The sequence below is a fragment of the Rutilus rutilus genome (assembly GCF_951802725.1).
Source record: "Rutilus rutilus genome assembly, chromosome: 24".
Taxonomy (NCBI): Eukaryota; Metazoa; Chordata; class Actinopteri; order Cypriniformes; family Leuciscidae; genus Rutilus; species Rutilus rutilus.
The window spans coordinates 20,755,242-20,782,136 of NC_140228.1; the positions used below are offsets into that span (position 1 = coordinate 20,755,242).

Here is a 26,895-nt window from a genome sequence, read left to right on the forward strand (position 1 = left end):
TATTCCTGTTAGTCTTGTTTCTTTAGGACAGAGCATACAGACAGATACTTCTCTATCTGTAACAGTCGTTCTCCTGCTATTTCTGGCATACCACTTACAGATGAGAGATGTAACAATACTTTTATTAGAAACATACTTGATCCTATCAGTACTCCTGTAAACACCGATGGACTTTACTGGTCAAGAAACTATGGAACATGATCTTCCTGCTACCTCATCAGTATATTATTGTAAATAAAATCAAAGAAGTTTTATTCAAAATTGTTCACAGGTATTACCCTTCAAAAGCAAACATCTGTACTTTTTTTCCAACTGTGTGTAACATTTGTACTTTCTGTGGCTGTGAAGGAGAAACCATTGAGCATGTTTTTGTTGATTGTCCCCTTGTAGCTTCCTTTTGGTCCCATTTACAAAGATTTATTTCCCAAAAGATAAAAAAGAATATTTCTCTAAGCAAATTTGAAATACTTCTTATAGTCACTGAGCCATATTTATCAGCCAATGAAAAATATGTAATTAACTTAATTATTTTAGCTAAATATTATCTGCACAAAATGATTTGGCAAAGAAGCAAACCCTCCTTTTACAATTTCAAAATTACAGACCTTAAAAAATATTGGGACAGCATTGAAAAAAAAAAAAAAAAAAGAACAACAAATTAAACAAAACAATCAAATTATTTCATTATTTTAACTTTAATGCATAAGCAGACCCCTAAGTGTTTTTCATTTATGTTTCTATGTGTTTTGTTATTTTATTTCTATTTTATTTCTTTATTTTTTATTTTTTCACCTTGTTAAGATCAGATATATGAAGCTGTATATTGATTCAATTTCGTATACGTGTTAAAATTGTAATTTGACAAAATGTTAATAAAATTTGTAAAAAAACAAAATAAAAAAAACTACTGTTGCTAACATATTTATTCCGGTCCAGGTTTATATAAGGCTATTTATTAATTGATTTTTCTTCTTCTAACGTTACTCTGGTATAACGTTAGCGCTGAATATTATGACCGTTCTAAAATGGCTTTTATTTTGATAGGCCATATTTACTATTACTTCCGGGTCACGTGGCCAACCTGTCTATATTTCAATGTAGATCTTCAAACGGAAAAATGGAAAAAGGAATTTCAAAAAAACAAAATCGGACCGTTATTTGATTTTGGTTTTGTCATTTTTGGATTCAGAACCAAAAACGGGAGAACGGCTCTTTTTTTTACCGTTTCTTTGTTTTTGGTTTGAAACGACAAACGAAAAACAGGTGGTTTCTCGTTATTTTGTTTTGTGTTTCAAATGAAAAAACAAACTATCAAAACGTACACGGACCGCAGACGATCAAGGAAGACGACGATGAACGGATGATGGCAGACAGAAGATGGATCGGATAGTACAGGTTAGTTTCTCAGGTGAGTATTCAGTAGGATCTGCAGAACTTGTCATAGAAGTAAAGACGAGACCAGACAAGGATGTGAGGGTAATGACGGTAGATACGAGCTGTGTCCCAATGTGAAGGCTGCACCATGTAGCCTTCGTAGGATTTCCTAATTGCGCAACCAGTTGTTCCCGATTACCGCTCCTGGCGCCAAGCAACGGTGCGAGAGGACAGCTGCCATCCTGATAAATCATTTGATATAATTAGGGTTGGGAACCGAGAACCGGTACTGTTTTTGAAAAAATACCGGAACCGTGTGAAATTCCTAGGTTTCGGTTCCGAAAACGGTTCTGGTGGGGGAAGTGCTGGAAGCGTATCCTTTAATAGCGACGTCTCACCTCATATTAAAATAGTAATGAATGCACTGAAAAGCCCTTGCGGCTCGCGCTACTCAAATACGTTTTGCGTCAAATATCAACGCATAGAGAGAGAGAGAGAGAGAGAGAGTCAGACTTCAGAGTCAGAGCTGCACGATTAATCTTTAAAAGATCTCGATTCAAACACCCACGCGATCTTATTCCTAAATAACAAAAACCTCACCCCTGAACATTCAAATCTGTTTGCGCTGTTGTTGACCCAGAGAGAGCAGCAGTTGTCAATATAAAACGGCTTTACAATCACACAGTATCTATATTTCTGTTACAAATATTCAAATGATCACAGAAGTACTGAGATAAAAGTTTTTAATTCGAGTAAACACTGATGTCTACGGTAACAACTAAAGTATTGTAAATCACCTTTTGAAAGTCGCTGCCTTCAGATAACGAGTGTATCGATTACATCTGATGCTTCAAAACATTCATAAAGACGCAGTCCGTACCTTCTTTGTGTTCAGAATTTACAAAATGTATAGAATGAGCGAGTGCATCATGAATGCCTTTTTTCAAACCGTGTTTTTGTCTTATCCTGAATTACTACGTTAAGCCTGCAATAAGCGTTTATACTTGGACTATACTTTAGACTGGCGAATCGCAGCCGCCGCGGAGTAGCACAGTGCCTGCGTGACTCGTCATAGACATAAATAGAGAGAAGTAGCTCCGGCTACAATGTTCTTCCGCAAGATGCGTGCAGTTCTGTTTATTAACTGCTAGAGCGCTGATTTATCCAGTAATGAAACAAGTAAAGTCTTTATGAATTAATCATTCAAAACGATTTTAAAAATAATCTGTTCTACACACATCTTACATTCAAGCATATTCTACCCCTTCTGAGAGGTATTCTCCACTGCTGGAAATAGAATAAGCTAGGAGAGGTCCCAAATTATTCTAGAGAATGCAGATATTTTTATTTTCCTTCAGAAAAAAATATTATTTTTTTGCAAAAATTGCTTAATAATATGTTGAATTTGTTGACATTACCAGTCTGTTAAACTCATTTGACAAGTATAAGAAAAAAAACATAAAAAGGATTGTGGATTTTTCACTTACTACTATTTTTTTATTAGTTGTTTTAATATTTTTTATTGAATGGGAACCGGAACCGGAATCGTTTGGCGGAACCGGAATCGGAAAATTTCTTACGATTCCCAACCCTAGATATAATTGAGTAAACAGCTATGGAGCCAGAATTGGCTATTGTCATTTTTATGTTTTACATTTTACTGGAGGACATGGTGAGGATGTTTCAGCCTCCAGTCATGTATTTTCGGCTTAGCCAAGACTATGGCCAGCTAAATTAAGCTGGTTTGCTACGTCCCTATTCAGAGGCTGCGTCCTGAATTGGCGGATTCCACTTTAAATTGTTCAAGTATTGGGTGATAACTTACGTAAATAATGCAATGGTATATGAAAAGAAAAGAAACCTTACATAGGCCTCATATATATATATATATATATGTATGTATGAAGACTTCAGATGCAAAAGCCTCTAAATTCCATCTGAAATTTCCTTCTAGAATGATCATTTTTATCAAGCTTCTACGTTTATGTTCACTTATTTCACTTTAATGTCAATGAAAATTACCTATTAATTGTCATTAAAGTGCAATTACTGAAATTAAATACACGAGCTTGATAAAAATACAAATTTTAGAAGAGAATTTCAGATGGCACTTAGAGGCTTTTGCATCTGAAGTCTTCATATATATATATATATATATATATATATATATATATATATATATACACACATATATATATATATGCGATTTTGTAGGCTAGTGTATTCTTTTTATTATGTACACAAATGGACCATGGTGAACATACAGGTTTTCAACCCTGTTTTATGCTGTCCTTGCAACTGCGTCACTTTGAAGAAACTAGACAGCTAGCTAACAAACACACATGAAGCAGTTTATCCTTTCCAGAATGTTTACTTCTGTGATCCTTTTTTCTTATTTGTAAAACTGAAATACAATAAACAAGAAATGAAATTACAATTTGTACATTAATCTGTTTGAAATACATATAAACGCGTGCATTACAATCTGCACGTGCGTATACATGTGATAGAAAACTTCCTTACATTTTCATATCGATCACAAACTTATTTTTCAAGAGGAAAGATTATGTTACCTCATAACACTTTTAAACATCGCTTAAAATAGTAAATAAACTTACAGGCATATCTTTATCCAGGGCAAAGACAGTTTGAGCGTCGAATTAAATCTACAGTATGCTGCACGTTGAACTGCTGCGAAACTAATAAATCAACATTGCAAGTGCGCATGTACAGGAAAAATAACAACTGTAATACTGCAAATGTCCGCTAGATGGCGATTATATACCATGACAATGGGCAGAACACTCCTCGCCTGGTATAAACTGTTATACCATTATTATTTTTGTTTGTACAATCACATTTTGTACGTTTACCAATTTATCAAGTTATTTCTCACATGACAGAAGAACAATTACACTTGAGATTGGTCTAAGATATACTCTAGCAGTCCCTTGTTTAATTATTTTCACTTCAATTTTGCGAACTTTCCCATCAGTACTTGGAATGACCTTTGTAACAAGTCCCATTGGCCACTCGTTGCGTTTTACTTGAGAGTCCTTCAACAACACAACATCTCCTTCTTGGACATTTGGTTTTTCATCTGTCCACTTCCTTCGAGTCTGAAGTGTAGACAAGTATTCATGTTTCCAACGTTTCCAGAATGTATCAGCAAGATTCTGAACTTGCTTCCATTGACACTTGTACATATCCTTAATGCTGAACTCTCCAGGTGGTGCTGATACTGCGCAAGCCTTTTGAGTTAATAACATCGCTGGGGTAAGAATCTCTGTTTTCTCACAGTCTGTTGAAATAGGAACCAAGGGACGTGCATTCATTATAGCTGTTACTTCACCCATCAATGTGGTAAGAACCTCATTTGTAAGTCGAGTGTTTGCTGACAGCATTGCGTCTAGAATGCGCCTGGCTATTCCTATCATTCGTTCCCACACTCCTCCCATGTGAGATGAATGAGGTGCATTGAATGTCCAGGTACATCCTTGATCCAGAAGGTATTTCTGAATCTCAGGATCATCCGAGTTGATTTTGAGTTCCTTACAAGCTCCTACGAAGTTTGTTCCTCTGTCCGACCTGAATTGCCTGACAGGCCCTCGCAAACACAGAAATCTTCTCAGAGCGTTTATAAAGCTTGAAGAGGACATAGATTCAAGTATCTCTAGGTGGACTGCTCTTGTACATAAACAAGTGAACATGACTGCCCACCTCTTACTTTCGGCACTGCCGCCCCGAGTGCGGCGTGACACCACGTTCCAGGGTCCGAAAACATCAAGTCCCACGTATGTGAACGGAGGGGCTATGATTAGTCTGTCTTTGGGGAGATCTGACATTTTCTGCACTTGCAGCAGTCCTCTGAGCTTTTTACAGATGACACACTCTTTGATGACATTAGAGACAAGTTTTTTAGCTCTGATGATCCATAAGCCAGCTGTACGCAGTGCACCTTCGGTAAAGTGACGACCTTGGTGGACTACCTTTTCATGGTAGTGTTTGGTCAAGAGAGTGCTTATGTGATGATTAGCTGGAATGATCAGAGGATGTTTCTCACCTTCTGTAATGTCTGCATTCGACAAGCGTCCTCCCACTCTAATCAATCCATCTTCATCAAGAATGGGATTCAGATTCCTAATAGTACTTTGACTAGAGATCTTTTCGCCACTGTACAAAGACTTGAACTCTTCCTGGAAGATCTCTTGTTGGACACATTTGATTATAGCTGTTTCTGTGTGTGCAAAACTCACTGTACGATCCATTTTGCAGCAGTGCCAGCCTTTACAGTCCTTTTGTGCGCTACTGGAGTAAGTTTTAGCAATGTGAGTAAGAATAGCCACTCCTCTGACAAGAGATTTCCAACTGGAAAATCTACTAAATCTGTGAGATCCCAGCTGACATTTATTCACCTTTGTGGCCAAGGCTGTTATTTCAGGCCTGATTTCTTTGTCAGATTCTGGATCGATTAGATTGAAAACTTCATGTTCAGCTTGTTCACTTACATGGGTTTGACGTAGAAACGCTGGACATGTGAGCCAATTTGTGTTCTGTAGTTCAGCCACTGAAACTGGTCTTGTAGCATTGTCTGCTGGATTTTGAGTGGTAGCAATGTGATGCCATTGCTCTGGGTTGGTAGATTTTCGGATACGTACAACCCTGTTAGACACATAAACATGGAATCTTCGAGAGGCATTGTTAATGTATCCCAGTACTATTTTGCTATCAGTGTAGTATTTCACTGAATGCAGATCAATGTCCATTTCACTGGTTATCACTTCTCCAAGTTCAACTGCTAAAACGGCTGCACATAACTCCAAACGTGGCACTGTATGGGCTGGTTTTGGAGCCAGCTTCGATTTGCCCATAATAAAGCCTATATGACACTGGCCATTATCCTCTACAATTTTGAGGTATGCTACAGCAGCTATTGCCATGGTAGAAGCATCAGAAAACACACATACCTCTTTCTGAACAGTTGAAGTCAGTGACACTGATACGTATGGCCTGGGAACACTAAGTGCTTCTAGATTAAGTAAATCATCAGTCCACACTCTCCACTGAACTTCTCTGTTTGCTGAGAGTGGTGTGTCCCAATCACATTGGTCCACAGAAAGTTCTCGCACTAATGCCTTTCCTTGTATGGTTATGGGGGCTGCAAATCCTAACGGATCATACAGACTGTTCACAGTAGCTAAGATTCCTCTTCGTGTGAATGGCTTCACTTCCTTAGACACTTGAAACGTGAAACTGTCAGACTGTAGATTCCAGCTTACTCCTAGACTGCGCTGGTGAGGTAAAGGGTCAACACCTAGTACTAGATCCTTTAGATCGTTAGCTCTGTCGTTTGCAGGAAATGCCTCCATAACTGAACTTCTGTTCGATGCTAATTTATGCAGTCTGAGGTTTGATTCTGCTAGCATCTCTCTAGTTCTCTGCAAGAGACTGACTGCTTCAGCTTCAGAAGACACTGAGGTGAGTCCATCATCCACATAGAAGTTTCTCAAGACAAACTGTTTTGAATCTTCTCCATACTCTTTTTCACCTTGATCAGCTGTTCGTTTTAGACCGTAGATCGCTATTGCTGGAGATGGACTGTTTCCGAAAACGTGTACTTTCATTCTGACCTCCACAATGTCTTTGCTGGTATCATTATCTTTGTACCATAAAAACCTTAAGTAGTTTCGGTGGTCCTCTCTAACTACAAAAGAATAAAACATCTGTTGTATATCAGCTGTAATTGCAACTTGTTCTTTGCGAAAACGCAGTAACACACCCAAAAGTGTGTTATTCAGATCAGGGCCACTGAGCAGTATGTCATTCAATGAGATGCCTTGATACTGAGCACTTGAATCAAAGACCACTCTGATTTGCCCAGGCTTTTGGGGATGGTAAACACCAAAGGTTGGTAAATACCAACACTCCTCATCTTGGTTTAATGGAGGTGCTGGTTCTGCTTGATCATTATCGAAGATCTTTTGCATGAAATTAACGAAGTGATTCTTCATTTCAGCATTTTTCTGAAAGGAACGTTGCAAAGAAAGGAGACGTTTTTGTGCCAGCTCTCTGTTATTCGGTAGTCGATGATGGGGTGAACGAAATGGTAGTGGTGCAACCCAGTGGTTTGTTTCATCAATATACATTTCTTTTTCCATTATTTGAAGGAATTCACTATCTTCAATGGACAGAGCAGGTTTGTCATCATTAGGAGTTCTGACGAACACATTATCATCCAAACTCTCAGTTTTGCATGTGGGAGTGCCTAGATAACACAGTGAATGTGTACTATCATGTTGCTTAGGAGCACTGAAAGTCTCTTTTACCTTCATGTAGTTTGTGCAGGGGTTGAACAGAGATGGTCGTCCATTTGATAGCACATTCGTTTTGAATGCATTCACATCCGTCGGCTTATGAGCTCCCCCTAAGCAGACTTCTCCGACAATAACCCAACCTAAATCTAGTCTCTGGGCGTAAGGCATGTTAAGAGGTCCATTGATTTGCTCACGTGCTTTATGAACACTTAATATATCTCTTCCCAACAGCAGAAGGATTGGTGCATCAGGATCATGTTCTGGAATCTTATCTGATACAGATTTCAGATGTGGGAAGTACCGTGTGACATCAGGTGTTGGAATTTCAGATCGGTCATCAGGGATCATATCACATTCAATGAGTGAGGGAAGTTCTACCTGAGTTTTCCCATCGATGGATTGAATTGTGAAGCCAGCTGCTTTGCGCCCTTTTTTCTCCATAGATCCCGAGCACGTTTTTAGGGTATATGAGAATGATTCTCCTGTGATGCCGAAAACATCAAAAAACTTTGATTTGGCTAATGATCGATTACTTTGATCATCCAGTACTGCATACATCCTCACAACATTTTCAGGTTTGTTACAAGGATAAACTGCCACCAAGCAGATTTTAGAACACGATCTGGGCTTTGTCATGTTTCCACAGATTTCTGTACACTTGGATACAATGTCTGTCGAAGTAGCTTCTTCTTTCTCCCCGCCATGCTGGCTCTCTCCCACAGGCGGTTCTGTAACCCAGGGAGCTTGACCTGGATGCAGTGCTGTAGTGTGCTTCTCACTGTTGCATTCTTTGCACTTTATGTTGACTTTACAGTCTTTGGCTACATGCTGAGTAGACAAACAACATCTAAAACAAATGTCATTTTCTTTCAGGTACCTTTTGCGATCATCTATGTGTCTACTTCTGAACTCACGACACTTTGCCAATGGATGAGGTTTATTATGGATTGGACACTGACTGTCTGGTTCAATGGATTTCTTTTCAGGGTTTTTCCTTTGAAAGGGTGTATGCACTGTTGACACGTCTGTCTTTCTGACTGATACAGATGATCGGTTGCTGTACCTTGCTGCAGACGGCTCTGTTTTTGCAGAAGTTTGGTTACTACTCGATGAGAATGAAAAACTTGGATCATTCTTGATCTTTGCTTGATTAACAATGAATCTGGTGAAGAAACTGAATGGTGGAAAGGAAACACGGTAATCTTCCTTGTACTTGAAGCCTTGTGCAATCCACTTATCTTGCAAACTGTATGGCAGCTTTTCGATGATTGATTTAACTCCACGAGCAGTGTCTAGATAAGCCAGTCCTGGTAAGTGGCCTCCTGACTTTGCTGCATCCATTTCTAACAAAAGGTCTCCAAGCTCTCTCAACTTTACATTGTCTTTATTAGAGATTTTAGGAAAATTCTCCAGTTTCTTTAACAGAGCATCCTCTATGACCTCAGTGCTACCATAGCATTCCTCCATTCTCTGCCATGCCATCTGAACACCTAGTGCTGCATTATGAACATGTACTGACCTGATTCTTTTGACCTGTTGTGATGATTCTGGCCCGAGCCACTTTATGAGCAGGTCTAACTCCTCTCTGGCGGTTAAATTGAGGTCTCTTATCACACTGCGGAATGATGTCTTCCATGCCCAATAATTTTCTGGGCAGTCATCGAATGTCAGTAATCCAGTACTCACTAGCTCTCGCCGTATCAGATGTTTCGTTAGGTCAGTAGTCTCTAAAGGTCTCATTGGATAGTCTCTGCAAGAGGATTCATGAGACTTTACATAGCATGTGGGATGTTGTGGAGCACTGTAGCCTCCGCCGTCTCTTATGCTTACTTTTGGTGTTGAGACATCGAATGTGTTACTTTGTGGGAGAGGAATAAACCTAGGAGCTCTTGGAGTGAACTCTGGACATGTAGAATCTGGAAACTGCTGTGATGCATAAGATATAGATTGCATGTGAACCTGTTCCAAGTTATCTTCAGTCAGAGAATGATTCTCCACATACTCACTGGTTCTTTGTGCCGAATCTTGAATCGCTAATTCTGAGAAGTCCTGAAGTGGATCCTCTGGTTCTACTGCGGCTTCATAAACTGCTGCTTCGGCCGAGGCTGCAACTGCTGCCCTTTGTTTTTGTAGCACATGCAAATTAGCTTCTAATTCTGCTTTCTCTTTCATAATTTTTGCCTCTTTTTCAGCATAAGACACTTCTGCGCGTGCCGCTTCGGCTTTTGCTCTAGCACGAATAGCTGCTGAACTGGCAGATGATCTACTCGAGCGTGAAGAATATCTGGAGCCAGATACTTGAGATCGCCTCTCAGAAGCTTGCTGGGCCTTTTCAGCATCCTTATCTGGATCCATCTTGATTCCATGCAAAGTGCAATCTTTCACTTTTTGATCACAGAATTGTGCAGCATATTATGGTAAATACAGCTCTTGTTAATCTTTCCCGATGCGTTGTTGCCTTTTTACTATGCTGTCCTTGCAACTGCGTCACTTTGAAGAAACTAGACAGCTAGCTAACAAACACACATGAAGCAGTTTATCCTTTCCAGAATGTTTACTTCTGTGATCCTTTTTTCTTATTTGTAAAACTGAAATACAATAAACAAGAAATGAAATTACAATTTGTACATTAATCTGTTTGAAATACATATAAACGCGTGCATTACAATCTGCACGTGCGTATACATGTGATAGAAAACTTCCTTACATTTTCATATCGATCACAAACTTATTTTTCAAGAGGAAAGATTATGTTACCTCATAACACTTTTAAACATCGCTTAAAATAGTAAATAAACTTACAGGCATATCTTTATCCAGGGCAAAGACAGTTTGAGCGTCGAATTAAATCTACAGTATGCTGCACGTTGAACTGCTGCGAAACTAATAAATCAACATTGCAAGTGCGCATGTACAGGAAAAATAACAACTGTAATACTGCAAATGTCCGCTAGATGGCGATTATATACCATGACAATGGGCAGAACATATATATATATATACACATATATATATATATACGATTTTGTAGGCTAGTGTATTCTTTTTATTATGTACACAAATGGACCATGGTGAACATACAGGTTTTCAACCCTGTTTGAATATAAAACCCAGTTGAATGTAAAAAAGTCCAGTGCAAACGTTACTCCCGCTCGTCATCAGCAGCTGTCACAGTTGCCAGGCGACAAGAACAATCCTCCGTAGGCTAGACCGGTCCGAGCGCTTCAGATGCGCCCTGTATGGGACAACAATTTGTTTATATTGTGACAATAGGCCTACATTTTGTTACTTTCATTTTCGAAACTACATACTTTAAGTATTCACGTATGAATGTGAAGTAACCTACTGAACAGACATGGGGACTTGTGACTTGGTGACTTCGACTCGAGTCGCTATTTTTATGACTTTTGACTTGACAAAAAATAAAATACTTGAGACTTGACTCGGACTTGGAAGTTAAAGACTCGGGACTTGACTTGACTTGAGACACGATGACTTGAATGACCTGAGTGTTAATCACATCATGTTTTCAGTTTGAATATAAAATATATAAATTATTTAAAAAAATAAAGTTGATTACCCAGCTGGAGCACAGGCTGAGAATAGCGTTGTCATGACTGGATCACGACACTATCATCAGTCAAGCCCTCTCGTACCTTACGCACACCAAACCCACTTAGATCAGATATCACATCAACATGTCAGCCGGAGGGGCACCGAGGGTCATCGCTTTCGGCTTCAAGAATTATTCACAAGATGGCAAAAGACAAACAGCGCTTTGCAAGACATGCAACATTAACATTGCGGACAGCCAGACGAAAACCTCCAATTTCGTCCGTCATTTGAAGAGCCATTCTGCCCAGTAAGTGCTTGTCAATTTGTTAATGTTATCTGGTTAGTTGGTAGTTAGCTAATGTAATAATAGCTAAAGTAGCCATTAAAGGTTGTATCAGCGATTTCAGGCCCAAAAAAGGCCCAAACATAAATGATCACATTCATCTAATCTTTCCTAACGATCCGCTAGCTGCCTGCCCCATAAGCAGGCCGTCAAAAAAACGCGTCTCTGTAGGCAGCCTAGGCTCCGAGATCTGTACACAAAAACAATTGCTATCAACAAGTGTTAACCAACCACTCAAAGGCAAAATAAAGTGTTCCAACCAATAACCAACGAGATGCGCGCATAGGCGTCGATTTCGGTGGGGACGGGTACCCACCAGATTTTGTCATGAGTCATTTTGTACCCACCACTTTTAACTTAACGTCCATAATAATTGGACTTTGGGTTAGATTTTTTTTTTTACAGTTTTCAGTGGTTATGAGGAGCAATATGAGAGAGAAATTTGGTGATCGTTAGGACTTGTGAACCATCGTGATCGTGAACCGTGGAGTCAACCCACAGCCGCTCCGCTGCCCTGTTGAAAATGTGAAGCAGAAACACTTAATGTCAGATAACGTCCATAATAATTTGACTTTTGGTTCGATTTTTTTGACCGTTTTCAGTGGTTATGAGGAGCAATGAGAGAGAAATTTGGTAATCATTGTTTAGGCTACATTAAACCACGTCATGTCATATTGTCAACATGGTAAAGTTGGAAAAAGTACTTTTATGTAGCCTATAGAACAAATGATTTTCATTTACCAATTTTATTTGAAAAAAAAAAAAAAAGGTATAGAAGAATTTGTTTCATGTAGAAATTATGACTGTCATTACAAAAATAAACAATGTCCAGAACAATTCATTCTCTTATTTACACATTTAAAGTTGCATAAAAATAAAACAAATAAAAGTGAAAAAAAAGTTCAACAAGAATATATAGAAAAATATATATTTTTCAGTCATTCTCTCAAGAAGAGAAAACAGCCTGTCCATCCTCTCCTGTGCTCTCCTCGCCTCTGCCTCTCTCTGTAGTTGCATGTCTTCTCTGATCAAGTCCAAAAACTCGTCCTCTGTCTTGCCGCCTTCGTGCTGCTGCTGGTGCTGGTGGTGCTGCCCCTGGCTCTTCCTCACTGTGGGCACCCACTGCTGAACTCGGCCCTGGTGTGTCCTCAGGGATCGAGGCAATGAGGACAGGGGGGTTGGTGCAATGCCTCTGTCCCAACACCTCATCCACGAGGACAAATCAGGGCCAAGTTTCAGCAGTGGGTTTTCCACTCACACCCTCACCAGGACACTTGCAATCATAAAAGCAGAGCAAATGAACCATGGCTAGTTAACAACAACAGCACAATGAATTTCAGCAAAGATGTATTAACTTTCTTACTTTGTATTTTTTGTTTTGTTTTTTTGTTTTGTTTAAGTTGTCCCATTATTATTATTATTATTATTATTATTATGATGATATTTTTTGCCTGTATGGGAGTTACCTTCCCCAGCAGTGACGCTTCGTCGCGCCGCTGTGACGCAATCGGCCTTCAAATACGGCTTTCGGAGGATGCAGTCTTAATTATAATAATTTGTTACATTTATATAGCGCTTTTTCTGAGACCTCAAAGCGCTTTACATAGAAGGGGGGAATCTCCTCAACCACCACCAATGTGCAGCATCCACCTGGATGATGCGACGGCAGCCATGTTGCGCCAGAACGCCCACCACACACCAGCTTACTGGTGGAGAGGAGACAGTGATGAAGCCAATGAGTATATGAGGATGATTAGGAGGCCATGATAGACAGAGGCCAAGGGGCAAATTTGGCCAGGATGCCGGGGGTTACATCCCTACTCTTTTCGAAGGACATCCTGGGATTTTTAATGACCACAGAGAGTCAGGACCTCGGTTTAACGTCTCATCCGAAGGACGGACACAGCCTTCACATTGGGACACAGCTACAAGGGTGTGTTGATGAGGGAGTGCAGGTGCAGTGAATCAGTATTCGGGTGATTATCTGCAGCAGGTGTGTTGATGGCTGACAGAGTGCAGGTGGGGACCAGGAGGGATGCTGGGAAATGTAGTGCTGATAGGTTACTGAGCTGGTTACTGTGACAGATATAGCCTAACATAAATAAATATTGTAATTTACCTGTACATATACAAAACAGTATGTATCTAATAAATAATAATCAAACAGATTTGAAGCTGTACTGTAGCTGTACTGTAACAATATGAGAATACATTTTGATCTGGTTAACTATGTATAAATGTGTTCTTAATCAATAGCCTTAATTGTTTGGTCTCATCTCGTGCGCTTTCTTTCTCACTGTTAGCTGCAAAGTAAACATTCCTACGGAGCCCCTAAAGTGACGTGGTGGCAAAAATTTGGGATGGAAGAAAAAAAAAAAATCTAATCTTTTGGGTTCCATCGCAAAACTTTTGCGTTCCCCCCCAAAAAATTGCGTTCCCTCACAAAGACATTTGCGTTCCCTTGCAAAGATATTTGCGTTCTCACAAGTTATTGATCCGTGAAGTTCGAATCTGTGAATATATTACAAACTTTACTGAACTCCTTGAGTTAAGCACTGAACACATTTCTTTATATTTGAGTACAAGTTCAAACACTATGAAACGCTCCATTGTAAACGTACAGTGTCTAAAACACTGCCAGCGGGACATTAAACAGGAAGTGTCTGTCCGAGCTCAACAAAAGGTTTTGCAAGGGAACGCAAAGTTTCTCGGGGAATGAATTTTTTTTTTTTTTTTCATCCCCAATTTTTTCCACCCTTTAGGGGCTCCGTATATTCCTGAGGTAAATAAAGTTATATAACAAAATGACAGCGCCTCAGCTGCTTCTAAACACTTACTTTGTTTGTAGACTAAGCAAAAATTCATCACCTTAACCATTTATAAATACTCTAGTTTGTATAATAATAACAATATTTATGAATACTCAAATGCATACTCCATTGCAGAGCTGTTTAAAAACTCTTCCAACGGCTCTGATCTATGGTTAGTTCAGACTGGTGACAGTTGGATGATTTTTGCTCTCTACTTCCGTTCTAACAGAAAACACTCAACGCTCTCCGACCCGCTCATCCGCACAAAACAGTGCATGGTGGCTCTAGAACGCAAACCCTGACATAGATTCCAAGGTGCAAGCCATGACATTTTTTGAAAAAAAAAGGTTATCTCTGCACAAACCTCCAAAATGCAAAACCGTGAAAATGCCGGCGGCGTGCATATGCGTTTTAGTCTATAGGTATGCGCATGTCTATAGGTATGCGCGTTTGAATATATATGTGCGCAGGCGTGTAGTCCTTCTTTACAAACCAACCGTAGACGGTTGCATAGTTATAATTTTCTCCCTGATATTATCAATCTTGTAAGTAAAGAAGTCCATAAAGTCATGACTGCTGTGCTGCTTGGAAACGTCTGGGGTTGAAGCGTTATTTTTTGTTAATTTAGCCACTGTTTCAAATAAATACCTAGGGTTTTGTTTATTTTCTTCTAATAGGGTTGAAAAATAAGCCCTAATAATCCCTAAAAATAAGCCAGTGCCCTTTGAACTGAACATGTTCGCTCCCTTCGGATTGAAATCTCACTTAAGATGGCGGAATACTCTGTGAAGTCTACTTCGTAATCCACTTACGGTCGAATGGAACGCTCTGTGCACCAGTAAAGATTTAAGTTCTTATTTTTGCGTCTTATCGCACTTGAATGGTTTAATAGCCCTTGAATGAATGATAGCATTATCATATACTGTAACATATCCTAACTTTTTACAGAAAATATTCAGATGTAACGCCCTTTGTAATTGTTAACATTTTCATAAGTAACTGTAATTTAACTACACATTTTTTCTTAGTAACTGTAACGGATTACAGTTACATTTATTTTGTAATTAAATTACATAACGCCATTACATGTAACTAGTTACTCCCCAACACTGGTTAGTTGTAATTAATGTTTTTGTGTAATTTCGCTGTGTATGTTGATAATACAAGGGAGAGAGAGAGAGAGTTTATGGATAAGACTTTAATGCGCATATCTTGTACTGTGATTTATTCAGCTCTTACAGTTATTTTCTGGAGGGACAACGGACACTTCATCTTTTGTGTGATGTACAATAAACTTCATAAAACTCATCAGTTAAGTTTTTTCCATCATTCGGACGGGGTCCGCCACTACAGGCTTGTACTAATAGTGGATAAAAGCAAGATGACAGCATAAGTTATAACTGTAATTAAACTCAACTATACCTGTTCTATCTCCATGCAGCACATAGTCTCTGGCTCTGTAGGCATTATTGTCCAACTCTGGTTCGAACTGAACACCACTACTCAGAGTTTCTGACATTTTCAGTGCGTCCTGACACCGGAGAATGAGCTCTTGAAGCTCTGCCCTCTTCTTGAAAGGAGGCCGGGAGCACCAGCTCATTTGCATTTGAAGGGACAAACACAAAAACGGCACGTTTTTGCTCACCCCCCAAAAGTGTCCATTTTAACATGCTCTAAAAAATTGTCTGTGGGGTATTTTAAAATAAAACTTCACATGCACACTATGGGGACATCAGAGACGTATTTTACATCTTGTAAAAAGCGGCATAATAGGTCCTCTTTAAGGAATATATCAAGTATAAAAAAAGAATACCTAAATAGGAACATAGATGTATACTTGAAGTGCAAAATTTTTTATAAATATCAAACTTCAAGTATGATGTTAGTTCACTTAAAGAAAACTTACAAGTATACTTGCAGTATAAAACTACCAAAAAATAGAAGTTTACTGAGATTATACTTCAAAGTATTCTTTCATAAACTAAAAAATGTACTACAAGTATTTAACTAGTAAACTATCAGTATACCTGTAAGTTCACTTGTAGTATAGTTGCAGTACAAATGAAAAACTTAGTTGTAAACTAGTTTTGTACTCAAAGTTTACTACTGTTACACTTAAAGAATACCTAAGGATACTTTTATACACTAATAAGTAGGCCAGTTTAGTCCCAATTAGTATTAAAACAGTACACTTACAAGTATACTTCTAGTACATTGATATAAGTATACTTACTACATAAAGAATACTTAAAATACACTTGAACTTTACTTAAGTATTCTTAATAAAATGAACTTGAAGTATACTTATTTTTTGTAAAGGAATGCAAGAGCTAATCCATTCAAGGATTTAAAGACCTACTGGACTTTATGCAAATGTTTTAAAGCAACACTTTAAAATAAATTCAGTAGCAAACTGGAAGCCAGTGCAAATAATTTAAAACCAGATTAATGTGCTCTTGTTTCCCCTCTTTCTTATCCCTTGCTTCCCATGTTATAATATCTTTAGAATTTGCCATGCTGTTTTTTATCACGGACGTAACAGCAAAGTTTGGGACCACCCCGAATCTTAAACAGATTGTCATCGGACGGTGTTATGAATATGTAACCCTGGTTAATCCCCACCCCAGGTAAGATGTATAAGCATTTTGCAAACTAATATTGCTTATTTAAATGATCTAAATAGGAAAATGTAATAATATATTGTTTTATTAAGTCTGTCTCATTTGATTTCATTGATATTTGCAGTATTTGCATAGACAGTTTAGCTCTGGCATCTGGCTCATCACTTTCACGTTCATTAGATAATACAGTATTGCATTAAGTCCTTGAAAAATGTAATTATAAATTGGAGAAATGTTGTAATTTTCTCTCTAACAGGTATAATTGTGAGGAGATATGGCAGGAGTTTGAAAAAGCTGTGGTTAGGAGATCACCCTGCGATGTGAGAGTTAAAGATTACCAAAAAATGTTCCGGGCCATCACTCAGATTTTACCATGTGGCAAGGTGATTTCTTTCAAGTGTTTTCACATAAGAAACTAAACAACAGTATAGAAAGTTATGTATTCAATCTTTAGATTGACCCTTTAAAACTTTGAAACCTGTTTTCAAAAGTTTCCTTTTCAGGCACCTAAAATGCCGTTTTCGTGTAAATTAACGGCCAAATGTTATGCTAATACCGCATAAAACGGTATTAGTTTAAAACGGTGTCGAGTAAACAGCCCCTTAGACGAAACCAGACAAAAGAACAGAATAAAAATCAGGGCTTAAATACATGGGAAAAACAGGTGTGTAGAAACTAATTAACAGCCAGGGAAACTAACTGGGAACTCAGACAGGCAAAACAGTGACCGAACACAGTGAAAACGAAACCAAAACAGACTATACGTGATGCATAACACACAGAAGCCATTGGCACATGGCGCTATGCTTAGTGTTTATCATTGTAACTGTCAGCTCTGCAGCGGATATTACTATCCAAACTATTGTGAAAACACTATTTATTAGCATGGTAACATAGACCAGCAGTTTAAGACATTAAATTCGTAAGCACATAACACAAGAACACTTCTCTTTAAAATATTTTTACATTTTATATCAAAGCATTAGTTCAGCTAAGAGTCTGGAGGCTGCTACTTGCTTAACTTAACTTAGAACCGAGACTCTCAACAGAAAAGAAAGTAAGAGAAAGAAAAGTGAGACGAGAGTAGTTAGATGGCTTGAAAGAAGCAGTTTAACCCATCTTCTTCTAATCTTGATCTGCAGTCTTTTGCCTGCTCGTCTACTCGTCTACATCGTCATGGCTACTCCAATGCTTTGTTCGTGTCCTAAGATTTTAAACTCAGAAGTTTGTCCAGCCTCCTTGATGAGTTCTGACCAATTAGACGCTGTCTTTATTTGAGAGGTGGCATTTTCTTCCCCTCTCATCGTAAATTATGCATTATCTGTGGTCTCTTTACTTTCCAGCTCTAGCAGAGAGTACAGTTTAGACATGATTCCTATTTTAAGAATACGATACATCTTACACAGATTTCAATCAAGCCATCTTCTGAATTATGAGCATACTATCATACTGATGGGAAACAAGAAACACTTTCAGTCAACCATCCAATAGTTATAACAATTGCATGACTTATATGTAATCTAAGCATAATAGTCACTGTGGTAGATTTTTCCCTAAACCTAGCTACGTACTTAGGTCTCGTCTACAATCGATGTCCCCTGGGTCTCGTCTACAATCGACGTCCCCTAACGTCTGCAGTCAACGTTTAGTCTATACTCCAGCCATGCTTTAATCACGGCCGGGGGATCTCAGAGCAGTTCTCCAGAGAATCTCCCAAGAAGGAGCAAGGCCGGAGGTTCTCAGACAAATTCCATTGAGAATGCCACCGAAAACACAAATACAACAGTTTTTATAGAATAAGGGGTATGGTAAAATTACATGAAACTTTACATAATTTCCCACAATTTGATTGGTTCTTTTTAGCCAAGCCCTTCTGTTGATAGGTAATGATTCCTTCATAATCACAGGGTTTCAAACCTAGTCATCTGTCTAGTTTCATTTCCCATATTTGTTATTTTTACACTCACACAACCAGAGTAAAAAGGGGTATGGCAACACAAGTTTTCGCTAAAAGGGCAACATGCATAAAAGCATATGAATGTTGTTCCTGCAAGAAAAACAAATGTTAGTTATTAATTAAAACATCTATCACTTCACACATGTATTTATATTTATATATATATATATATGTAGTGCCCCCTACGCTCTGAGTGTAACCCAAGCAACGCTTCGGATTCTTTAAATGTGTCTCTCGACTTGCAACTATGCAATAATGTTATTCTTTCCCTTTCTAGTCTAGGAATATGTCTCTCCTAATTGACTGCAAGCAACACAATTTAGTAAATATAACTAAAACAATAAGATTTATTCACACACAATAAAGGAAATATTAAATTAATGAAAACACTTGTATTGAATCTTAAAGATGAACTGAACTGAAGATTTTAGTAAAGGTGATATAACAGATGTATTTTATTTATTCTCATTGGTACAATTATTAAAATGGCAGAATTTGTTAAAAGGGATAAAATGGTACGTTGAAAATGTTGTTGTTACACGGGCGCCGCCATTTGGATTTCAGCATTCCGCTACGTCACTGGCATGGTAAGCTACTCTGTTGCTAACCAACACAAGCAGAGCAGCCATAGCATGTACATAGTCTGAGGCTAGCTGACATGGCTGAGGAAACAGAAACCAACAGGTCTAGGGGGGGGTTCATACTGTATTGCCCCTGGCTGTAGTAATGAATTGTATAGGGCTAAGGCAGCTGGGGTTACGATACATTTTCACAGGCTACCTTTGACAAGGAAACCAGGCTTTATAGCCAAAACTGTTCAACAAAACTGAGACTGACACACTCTGCATTCAATTGAAATTGAGTCACAAAACCAAGCTAGATACCAAACGATCCAACCTAGGTAAAGGGCTAGCAGCTAAACACGTTGTAAGCACTTTTGTCAAACTCCACAAGCTAGCCACCACTCCGACCATATAAACTGTATAAATAAATCATGACTCCGACGATATCACAGATCGATAATAATGCATTTACTAGCAGCTAACTAAACCGCAGCAGATCTGTAAACAGAATGCAATGTCCCTCTCTACTCACCCTGAAGCTAGCTGATGTTCATCGTGTCAGGAAACATTGTTGATGTAGGGAGTTCAACTCGCAGAACTAACGTTAGCTGCTAGGTCCATAGTAAGAGGTATCTGTGCAGTGACCGGCCGTGCAGTATTTTGATTTTAACATTTTGCGTGCAGCTAACTTAACAAGCGATCCCATTGGATGAATTCGTCCAATCACATTTGCCATTTATCTACTTCGACTTTCTAAAACGCACAGTACCTCAATGTTTTAGTATTTTTCTCTAAATGTACACGACATATATAAGCAGTCTCTATTTACTAAAATGCATAATGTGCTGCTTGTATACAATAAATGAGAGTGCATGACAGGCTACAGCCCTCCAACCTCCCACCACATTTCCCTCTTATAACACCATGAACCACTATTGCTCCATTAATAATTGACTATGTACATTGCAAATACAATCTGGATCATACCTGCATTACTTTTATTTCGTGTAATTTACAACGTAACGGCGTTGCATGCTCGTAGTTTCTTTTGCACTTGATCAGTGAGGCGATACAATTGAGCATTTGCGCGTGCAATTGAGTGTGCGCTACGAGAACAGGATAACGGCTGACAGGACAAGAAAGTCCATTTTTCTGAGGTGAAAGACTTTATTTCAGCGTACACTTATGTCACTGCCTGGTAGTTCCTATTGTGCTGGGTTTTCTGAAGTAGTCATGATTCGCCTCTCATAACATAACATGCTCTAAACACGCACGCAGAGTGGAAAAGGAGGAGCGGGGCGCGGGGAGCAAGGATCACAAATTTGAACTATATAGATATATGCGATATGGTCTAATTCCATATCGCATTTCAAAAATAAATGTTCCAGGTTGACCTCTCTGCAACAGATCGATTCCGGTGCACTGTCCATGCTCCGGGAGCGCCCGCACCCACACCAGTCACTTCCCCCCAAACGATCCTGTACTGTAGGTGGAGCCTGAAACTGATCGTCCTCCTTGTGGTGGTAGTCAGGTACTACTGGCCTGTCCCTCACAGGCTCAAACGCGTAACCAAAATGACTCATTTTCGTGTGTATAGGACCTGCAGCTGCAGCTGCCTATATACCTTCGCAGGTCCTACCATTCCAGTGATGTCATCAGAATTGCCAGCGTTCTTATACTAACAAACGCAATTTTTGTGTTGCTTAAAAAAAAGCTATATTGATATTTAAAAAAAAAAAAATTTGTGTAATTTACTTTTAATTGTCATAAACAACATGTTATCAATGTTGATTTTTTTCAGTTCAGTTCATCTTTAAATTATCAATAAACTTCAAATGTAAATCTCTTATTACTTATTTTATCTTTCAGAAAATAACTAAAAGCTCAATTCACTTTCACTCTTTAACTTTAAGTGAATTAAATCACTATATATTATTCCAATAGAATGCAAAAGATCAAATAACAGAATAACCTTTTCAGTTACCTCACAAAAATCAGCAATAACACTTCTTAATACTCATTTTATCTTTTTGGAAAAATTAAACACTTTAAGGTACCTTTTGAGTGATCACTCGTACATATGCGCACACACACAAAAGTCACCACCCAACCCCTCGTTGCAGGCCTGTACCGTTGCTAGAGTTCGCTGTGGCCTAGAAACAACAAATGGCCTCTTCACTCTATTGAGCAAATAAAATAAAACAAGATCACCTGAATTCCTCAGTCAGCAAACCCCCCTGTTCAGCTGCTCTTCATCCTCCGCGAGGACATACGAACACACTGGCTCTTACATGACCCATCAGCTCACTATCTTCTTCCCCGACAGCAGCAAACGAAATCCAGATCTCACTCGATCTAGAAACGCTCTGATCAGAGTCCAGCGAATCAGTGTCCTCTTCACACGGATAAGATAACCAACGTGCAGTCCATAGCATCTAAATGTCCGCGAGTCCAACGCATTCCCAACCCATACTAATGTATCGTTCATCGCTATGAAATGAACACCTGCACGAACTCCTGTATTGGGTAACTCGTAAACCTTTCACAAATGTTTCTTGTTTTTGAAAGTCCGAAATTAATAAATGCATGAATTAAACACTTAGATAATATTACATTTTCCACTTCAGCGATCAGAACACACTCCTCCGCCAACTTCGCATCGCCTCTCTGTCAGTCTCTACCCCGATCTCATCCAATCAGAATCACCCTCTGTCTAAGAAGGCGGGATAAACATAAAGCAATAGCCAATGAGAAAAAAGCAATACAAGATTGCTAGGCAAAAGCACATTTTTTCCAAGTGCATTACAGACAAACTTTAATCTCCCTCATTATTCTTAAAGCAACACATCCCAGTTATATTCTTCTTCATGTGAAACCCTTTACATCACTTATAAATCCTATAAATGAACTCTCTGAATGACTAAGAATATTGTTTAATCAATAATAATTCCCTTCTTACTCAGAATTAACTATTTCTGTAATAATCTCAGAAATAAGATATTAATAACCCTATACGAAATATTAATAACCCACCTGGGTTATATATATATGGGTTCGTTGGTTAGCTTAGACTGGCTGGAGCCCACTTCATTTATGGTCCTAGATTGTTGATTTGGGGTCTGGAGTGTTGAGTTTTGTGTGGAATTATGTTTGAACGAATCATCGCCACCTTGCTGCCTCCTACTGGCGGTTTCAATTTCACTTTTAAAGTATCTTTTCTTGTTTTAAATAATTTTAAATATCAATATTCAATATTGCAAAGATGAATTTTGTTGATACTGATTTCATTTGATTGGTAACAGCTCTATTGTGTCTTATTTTTAGGGGCCAAGCACTGAAAGTGCGTAGGCACCTATTGAAATCGTTGGCGTTCTTCTTCCGTATGGAAGTCTATGACAGCCCATAGAAAAGTTATGAAATTTGGCACACTGATAGAGGACAGTCTGAACAGTCACCATAGTAAATTTGGAGTCTCTAACTCAATCCCTCTAGCGCCACCAACTGTCCAAAGTTTCACTCATGTTTATGCTAATAACCTTTTAACCATAAGGGCTAGAAACAAAATTACCACTAATTCCTTGGCTCAAGACGATTCGATTGCATCATATGACGTCATTTTCCGTCATGTAAATCTTTCCGCCATTTAGATTTTTTTTTTAAAACCTACTTTTTCTAACTCGTCGTAGTTGTTGCTCAGATTTTCACGAAAATTTTACCAGATCATCTTCAGACCATGCCGACAAAAAGTTATGGAATTCAAGTTGACCGTGCAAACTAATTTTACGTAGCGCTTGCAAAAACAGACGTAAGGCTGTATCTCCACAATGCTTCAGACCAAACATGGTGACCTGAGGCTACATGCTACTGGTCCGGATATACGAAAATTATATTTTTTTGGTTATAACTTCTGAACGGTTTATCCAAAAATCATAAAAGTGGTCTCGTTAGATTTAAGGCGCCTGATATCCAATTTTTCCATATCGGCCATTTTGGGCGTCGGCCATTTTGAATTTTGTACGAAAATGCTGTATTTTAAGAATGCATGTACGTATCGTTACAAAACTTGATATGGGTCGATGCTCTGAAAGAGTATGAGAAGTTTCGGACCATGATTTACATGCTTATAACTTTGGATTTGGTTAACTTATGTTCACAGGAGTCATCTCCTTACATTCCTGAATCCTTGCCGAGTCTAACAATACCAAACATTCTAGGTTCTGCCTTATGGTTTGCGCAATGTTGTAAATTAGCGCCTAAAAAACATTTGCCAGTATCTTTGAAACCGCTTGACCGATCAAGATGAAACCACCGTAGGAAGTTTGAAATCATAGGTCGTTGGCTAAACACAGATGCCCAGATGTCAAAAGTTTGATAGTAAGTGGCAAAAATAAAACAATCAAAGTCACCCATGGGTCATTTTTTTTATGCTCTCATACATAGTTAGGCCCCTTCTGTCTCGAAAGACAATGGCTGCGCCTTCTTTATCTTTTTCAATCAATCTTGTTGTAGGCAACATCTGGAGTGGCTCAGCAGTCCTATCCGTGCATGGCAGTCTCTGCCACAATTTAAGCAGACAAAGCTGGATGGCGGGTTGGAGTCATGGCTTTGTTTCCCCTCCTTCCTGCAACTTCTTTTGTCCTTCAACTGTTGGAGTCTCTTTACTTCTCCCCTTTGGATTCCATCACTTACTGTGGTTCTCCATGCGCTGCGATTTTCTTAAAACCGACCTTACTGAGATCGACGAAGGCGATGAAGAGTGGCATCTGCTGTTCTCTGCATTTTTCTTGAAGCTGACGCACAGAGAATATCATATCCACTGTACCTCTTTTAGCCCTGAATCTGCATTGTGACTCTGGATAGATGCGGTCAGCAAGGACTTGCAGTCGTTTTAAGACAACTTTAGCAAACACCTTGCCCACCAAGCTCAACAGTGAGATGCCCCGGTAGTTGTCGCAGTCTCTGCGGTCGCCCTTGTTCTTATAGAGTGTGATGATCTTCACATTTCACATGTCATGGGGCACCATCCCTTCTCTCCAGAAGAGGCATAAGAGATCATGCAGGGATTCCAGAAAAGCTGGTTTACCGCACTTAATGATTTTCGGTGGTATTCCGTCCTCACCTGGTGCCTTGCTACTGGCTAATTCGTTGATGGCTTTGCTGAGATCTTCCAAAGTTGGCTCAGTGTCCAGTTCATCCAGCACAGGCAGGTTTTCAATGCTGTCGAGGGCTTCTTGGGTAACAGTGTTTTCTTTGGAGAAGAGTTCCAGGTAGTGCTCAGCCCAACAACACATTTGCTTGTCCCTGTCAGTGATGACATCTCCTGTCTTGGACTTAAGGGGCGCAGTCTTCCTTGTTGGTATGCCTGTTGCCTGCTTGATCCCCTCATACATTTTCCTGATGTTGCCAGTGTCCGAGGCTTCCTGGATGTTGTCTGAGAGTTGGAGCCAGTAATCATTTGCACAGTGTCTTGCTGTTCGTTGTGCTTCATTGCGAGCAGTTCTCAGTGCTTGCATGTTTTGCTGGCTGGGGTTGCGCTTGTAGTTGATCAGTGCATCCCGTTTGGCTTCAATGACTGGTTCCAATTCCATAATGTTGGCCTCAAACCAGTCCGTTGCTCTTGTGCTCTTTCTTTCCATATGTTAAGAGTGAAATTCCATTGATCTTCTGCATTCAGCCCTTTTCTTTTGGCCAGAGTCTCTTCAAGTCGCTTGATGAACTCCTGGTTTTTGTCAGCATAGACAGTTTTGCTGGTAATGATCTTTGGTTGACCTTTCTGTTTCGTGTGGTGAAGTTTCTTGGGCTTCAGTTTGACCTTGGAGGCTACCAGAGAGTGGTCAGTTTCGCAGTCGGCGCTGTGGTATGCTCTGGTGTTTCAGACACTGTTCAGGGAATCTGACATGCATCATCAAGGGACCCTCATGGCAAAATGTTGTCAAAAGAATTACGGTCGGTGATTGACACTCACGATGGGACGCCAAAGTAGGCAGGGCCACTTTCACAAAAATGGCTATAACTCTTGAAAGCATTGAGATATTTTCACCAAACTTGTTATATTCATGTTCAAGCTCATTCTGTGGTCACACAAAAAAATCTGCAGTGATTCACCCCTTGGTGGCGCTATAATATGAAAATGCATAAAACAGCTATAACTATGCAACCGTTAGTCCGATTTACTTGAAAATTGGCATGCAGTTTCTTTGTCCAGGGTGCCATGTCTTTCTATGAGGACACTGGCGTATCTCGAAAAACATGGCCGCCATTAGCCAGTGAAGTTTGAGCACCTATTAGACAACGTTAACAGAGGCCTATCAAAACAAAACACGGTGGGCATGTTGGTCCGTGTACTTTTTGATCATTTCATTTCCTGTTTGGAATGGAATAACGAGAAATGAAAACCAGCTCGTTTATTCGTTTTTCAGTTTAGTTTAAAAAACGAAAAATGAGATTTTGGCTCAATTTTTTTTTTTTTTTTTTTTTTTTTTCGTTTGTGGTTTACAAATCGGTTTATGGGTTCGATATTTCATTTGCACACGTGGGCGGTGCTGAAACGCCCCTTTCATCTGATTGGTCAAAACGCTCCGCCTTCAGTAAGCTACGAGCTTTTCTTTCTGTCAGGCAGAATAAAGAGTCAGTACGAGTGTGGCACTGACAAATGCACTTTAATAAAATAATGTCTGAAACCACCACTCACAGTTAACTAGGCACAATATTTGAAGCAGAAATATGTTGCTGGTCACGTAATTTAGCATGATGTATTTCCCATTGATAAATACAGTGCAAGTAGTTCCGTCTCTTTGGATAAAAGGGAAGTGGAAATAAAAATAATAGGCTGAACTGTACCATGATAATATGTCTGTAACATGTACCACTCTCGTCTTTTTATTTACATCAAAAGGCAGGTAGGCGTGTGTGACATATGTAGGCTATAAATAATTTTGAAAATTTAATAGAAATGAAGTTTATATTTAAGAATGTAAGCATGTGTAGCCTCACATGAAAAGAAAGAGACAGAAAAGAGAGAAGCTAGAATCAGTGAACGTACATTAATACTGACAAAATTACCAGGTTTGGGATTAATTAAAATCATGTCGGTTGAAGAGCACAGCATACCTTTAAAATGTTATTAGTTTTATTATAAAACTAATACAATTTTATTACATACTGAATTGGTCGATGTTTCTCTGAGTTTTCTTTATTATGTTGGCTTAAGAAAGCCATCATATTTCAACATTACTTTATTATAGACGAGAAATTGACTCGCCTAGAACTTTAATGCTTCACCAAACTCAGCTCAGACCTTAAGACTGGTCTGACTCGCTTATATTTTTTCTAACTGGTCAGACTTATTTTCCCAAAAA

General features: G+C 39.0%; 2 protein-coding genes across 2 annotated transcripts in view; one reads left to right on the forward strand and one right to left on the reverse strand.

Moving 5' to 3' along the window:
- LOC311284362 (uncharacterized protein) overlaps window positions 1-22,213 on the reverse strand; it is a gene marked incomplete at its 3' end in the record, with an annotated part of 32,748 nt that extends 10,535 nt beyond the window's left edge. The window contains exon 1 of the mRNA XM_084399358.1: window positions 21,595-22,213. The remainder of the gene's footprint in view (window positions 1-21,594) is intronic.
- LOC311284258 (ADP-ribosyl cyclase/cyclic ADP-ribose hydrolase 1) overlaps window positions 16,911-26,895 on the forward strand; it is a gene marked incomplete at both ends in the record, with an annotated part of 173,813 nt that continues 163,828 nt past the window's right edge. The window contains 2 exons of the mRNA XM_084399214.1: window positions 16,911-17,023; window positions 17,274-17,400. Of these exons, the coding sequence (XP_084255340.1) occupies window positions 16,911-17,023; window positions 17,274-17,400 (240 nt within the window). The remainder of the gene's footprint in view (window positions 17,024-17,273; window positions 17,401-26,895) is intronic.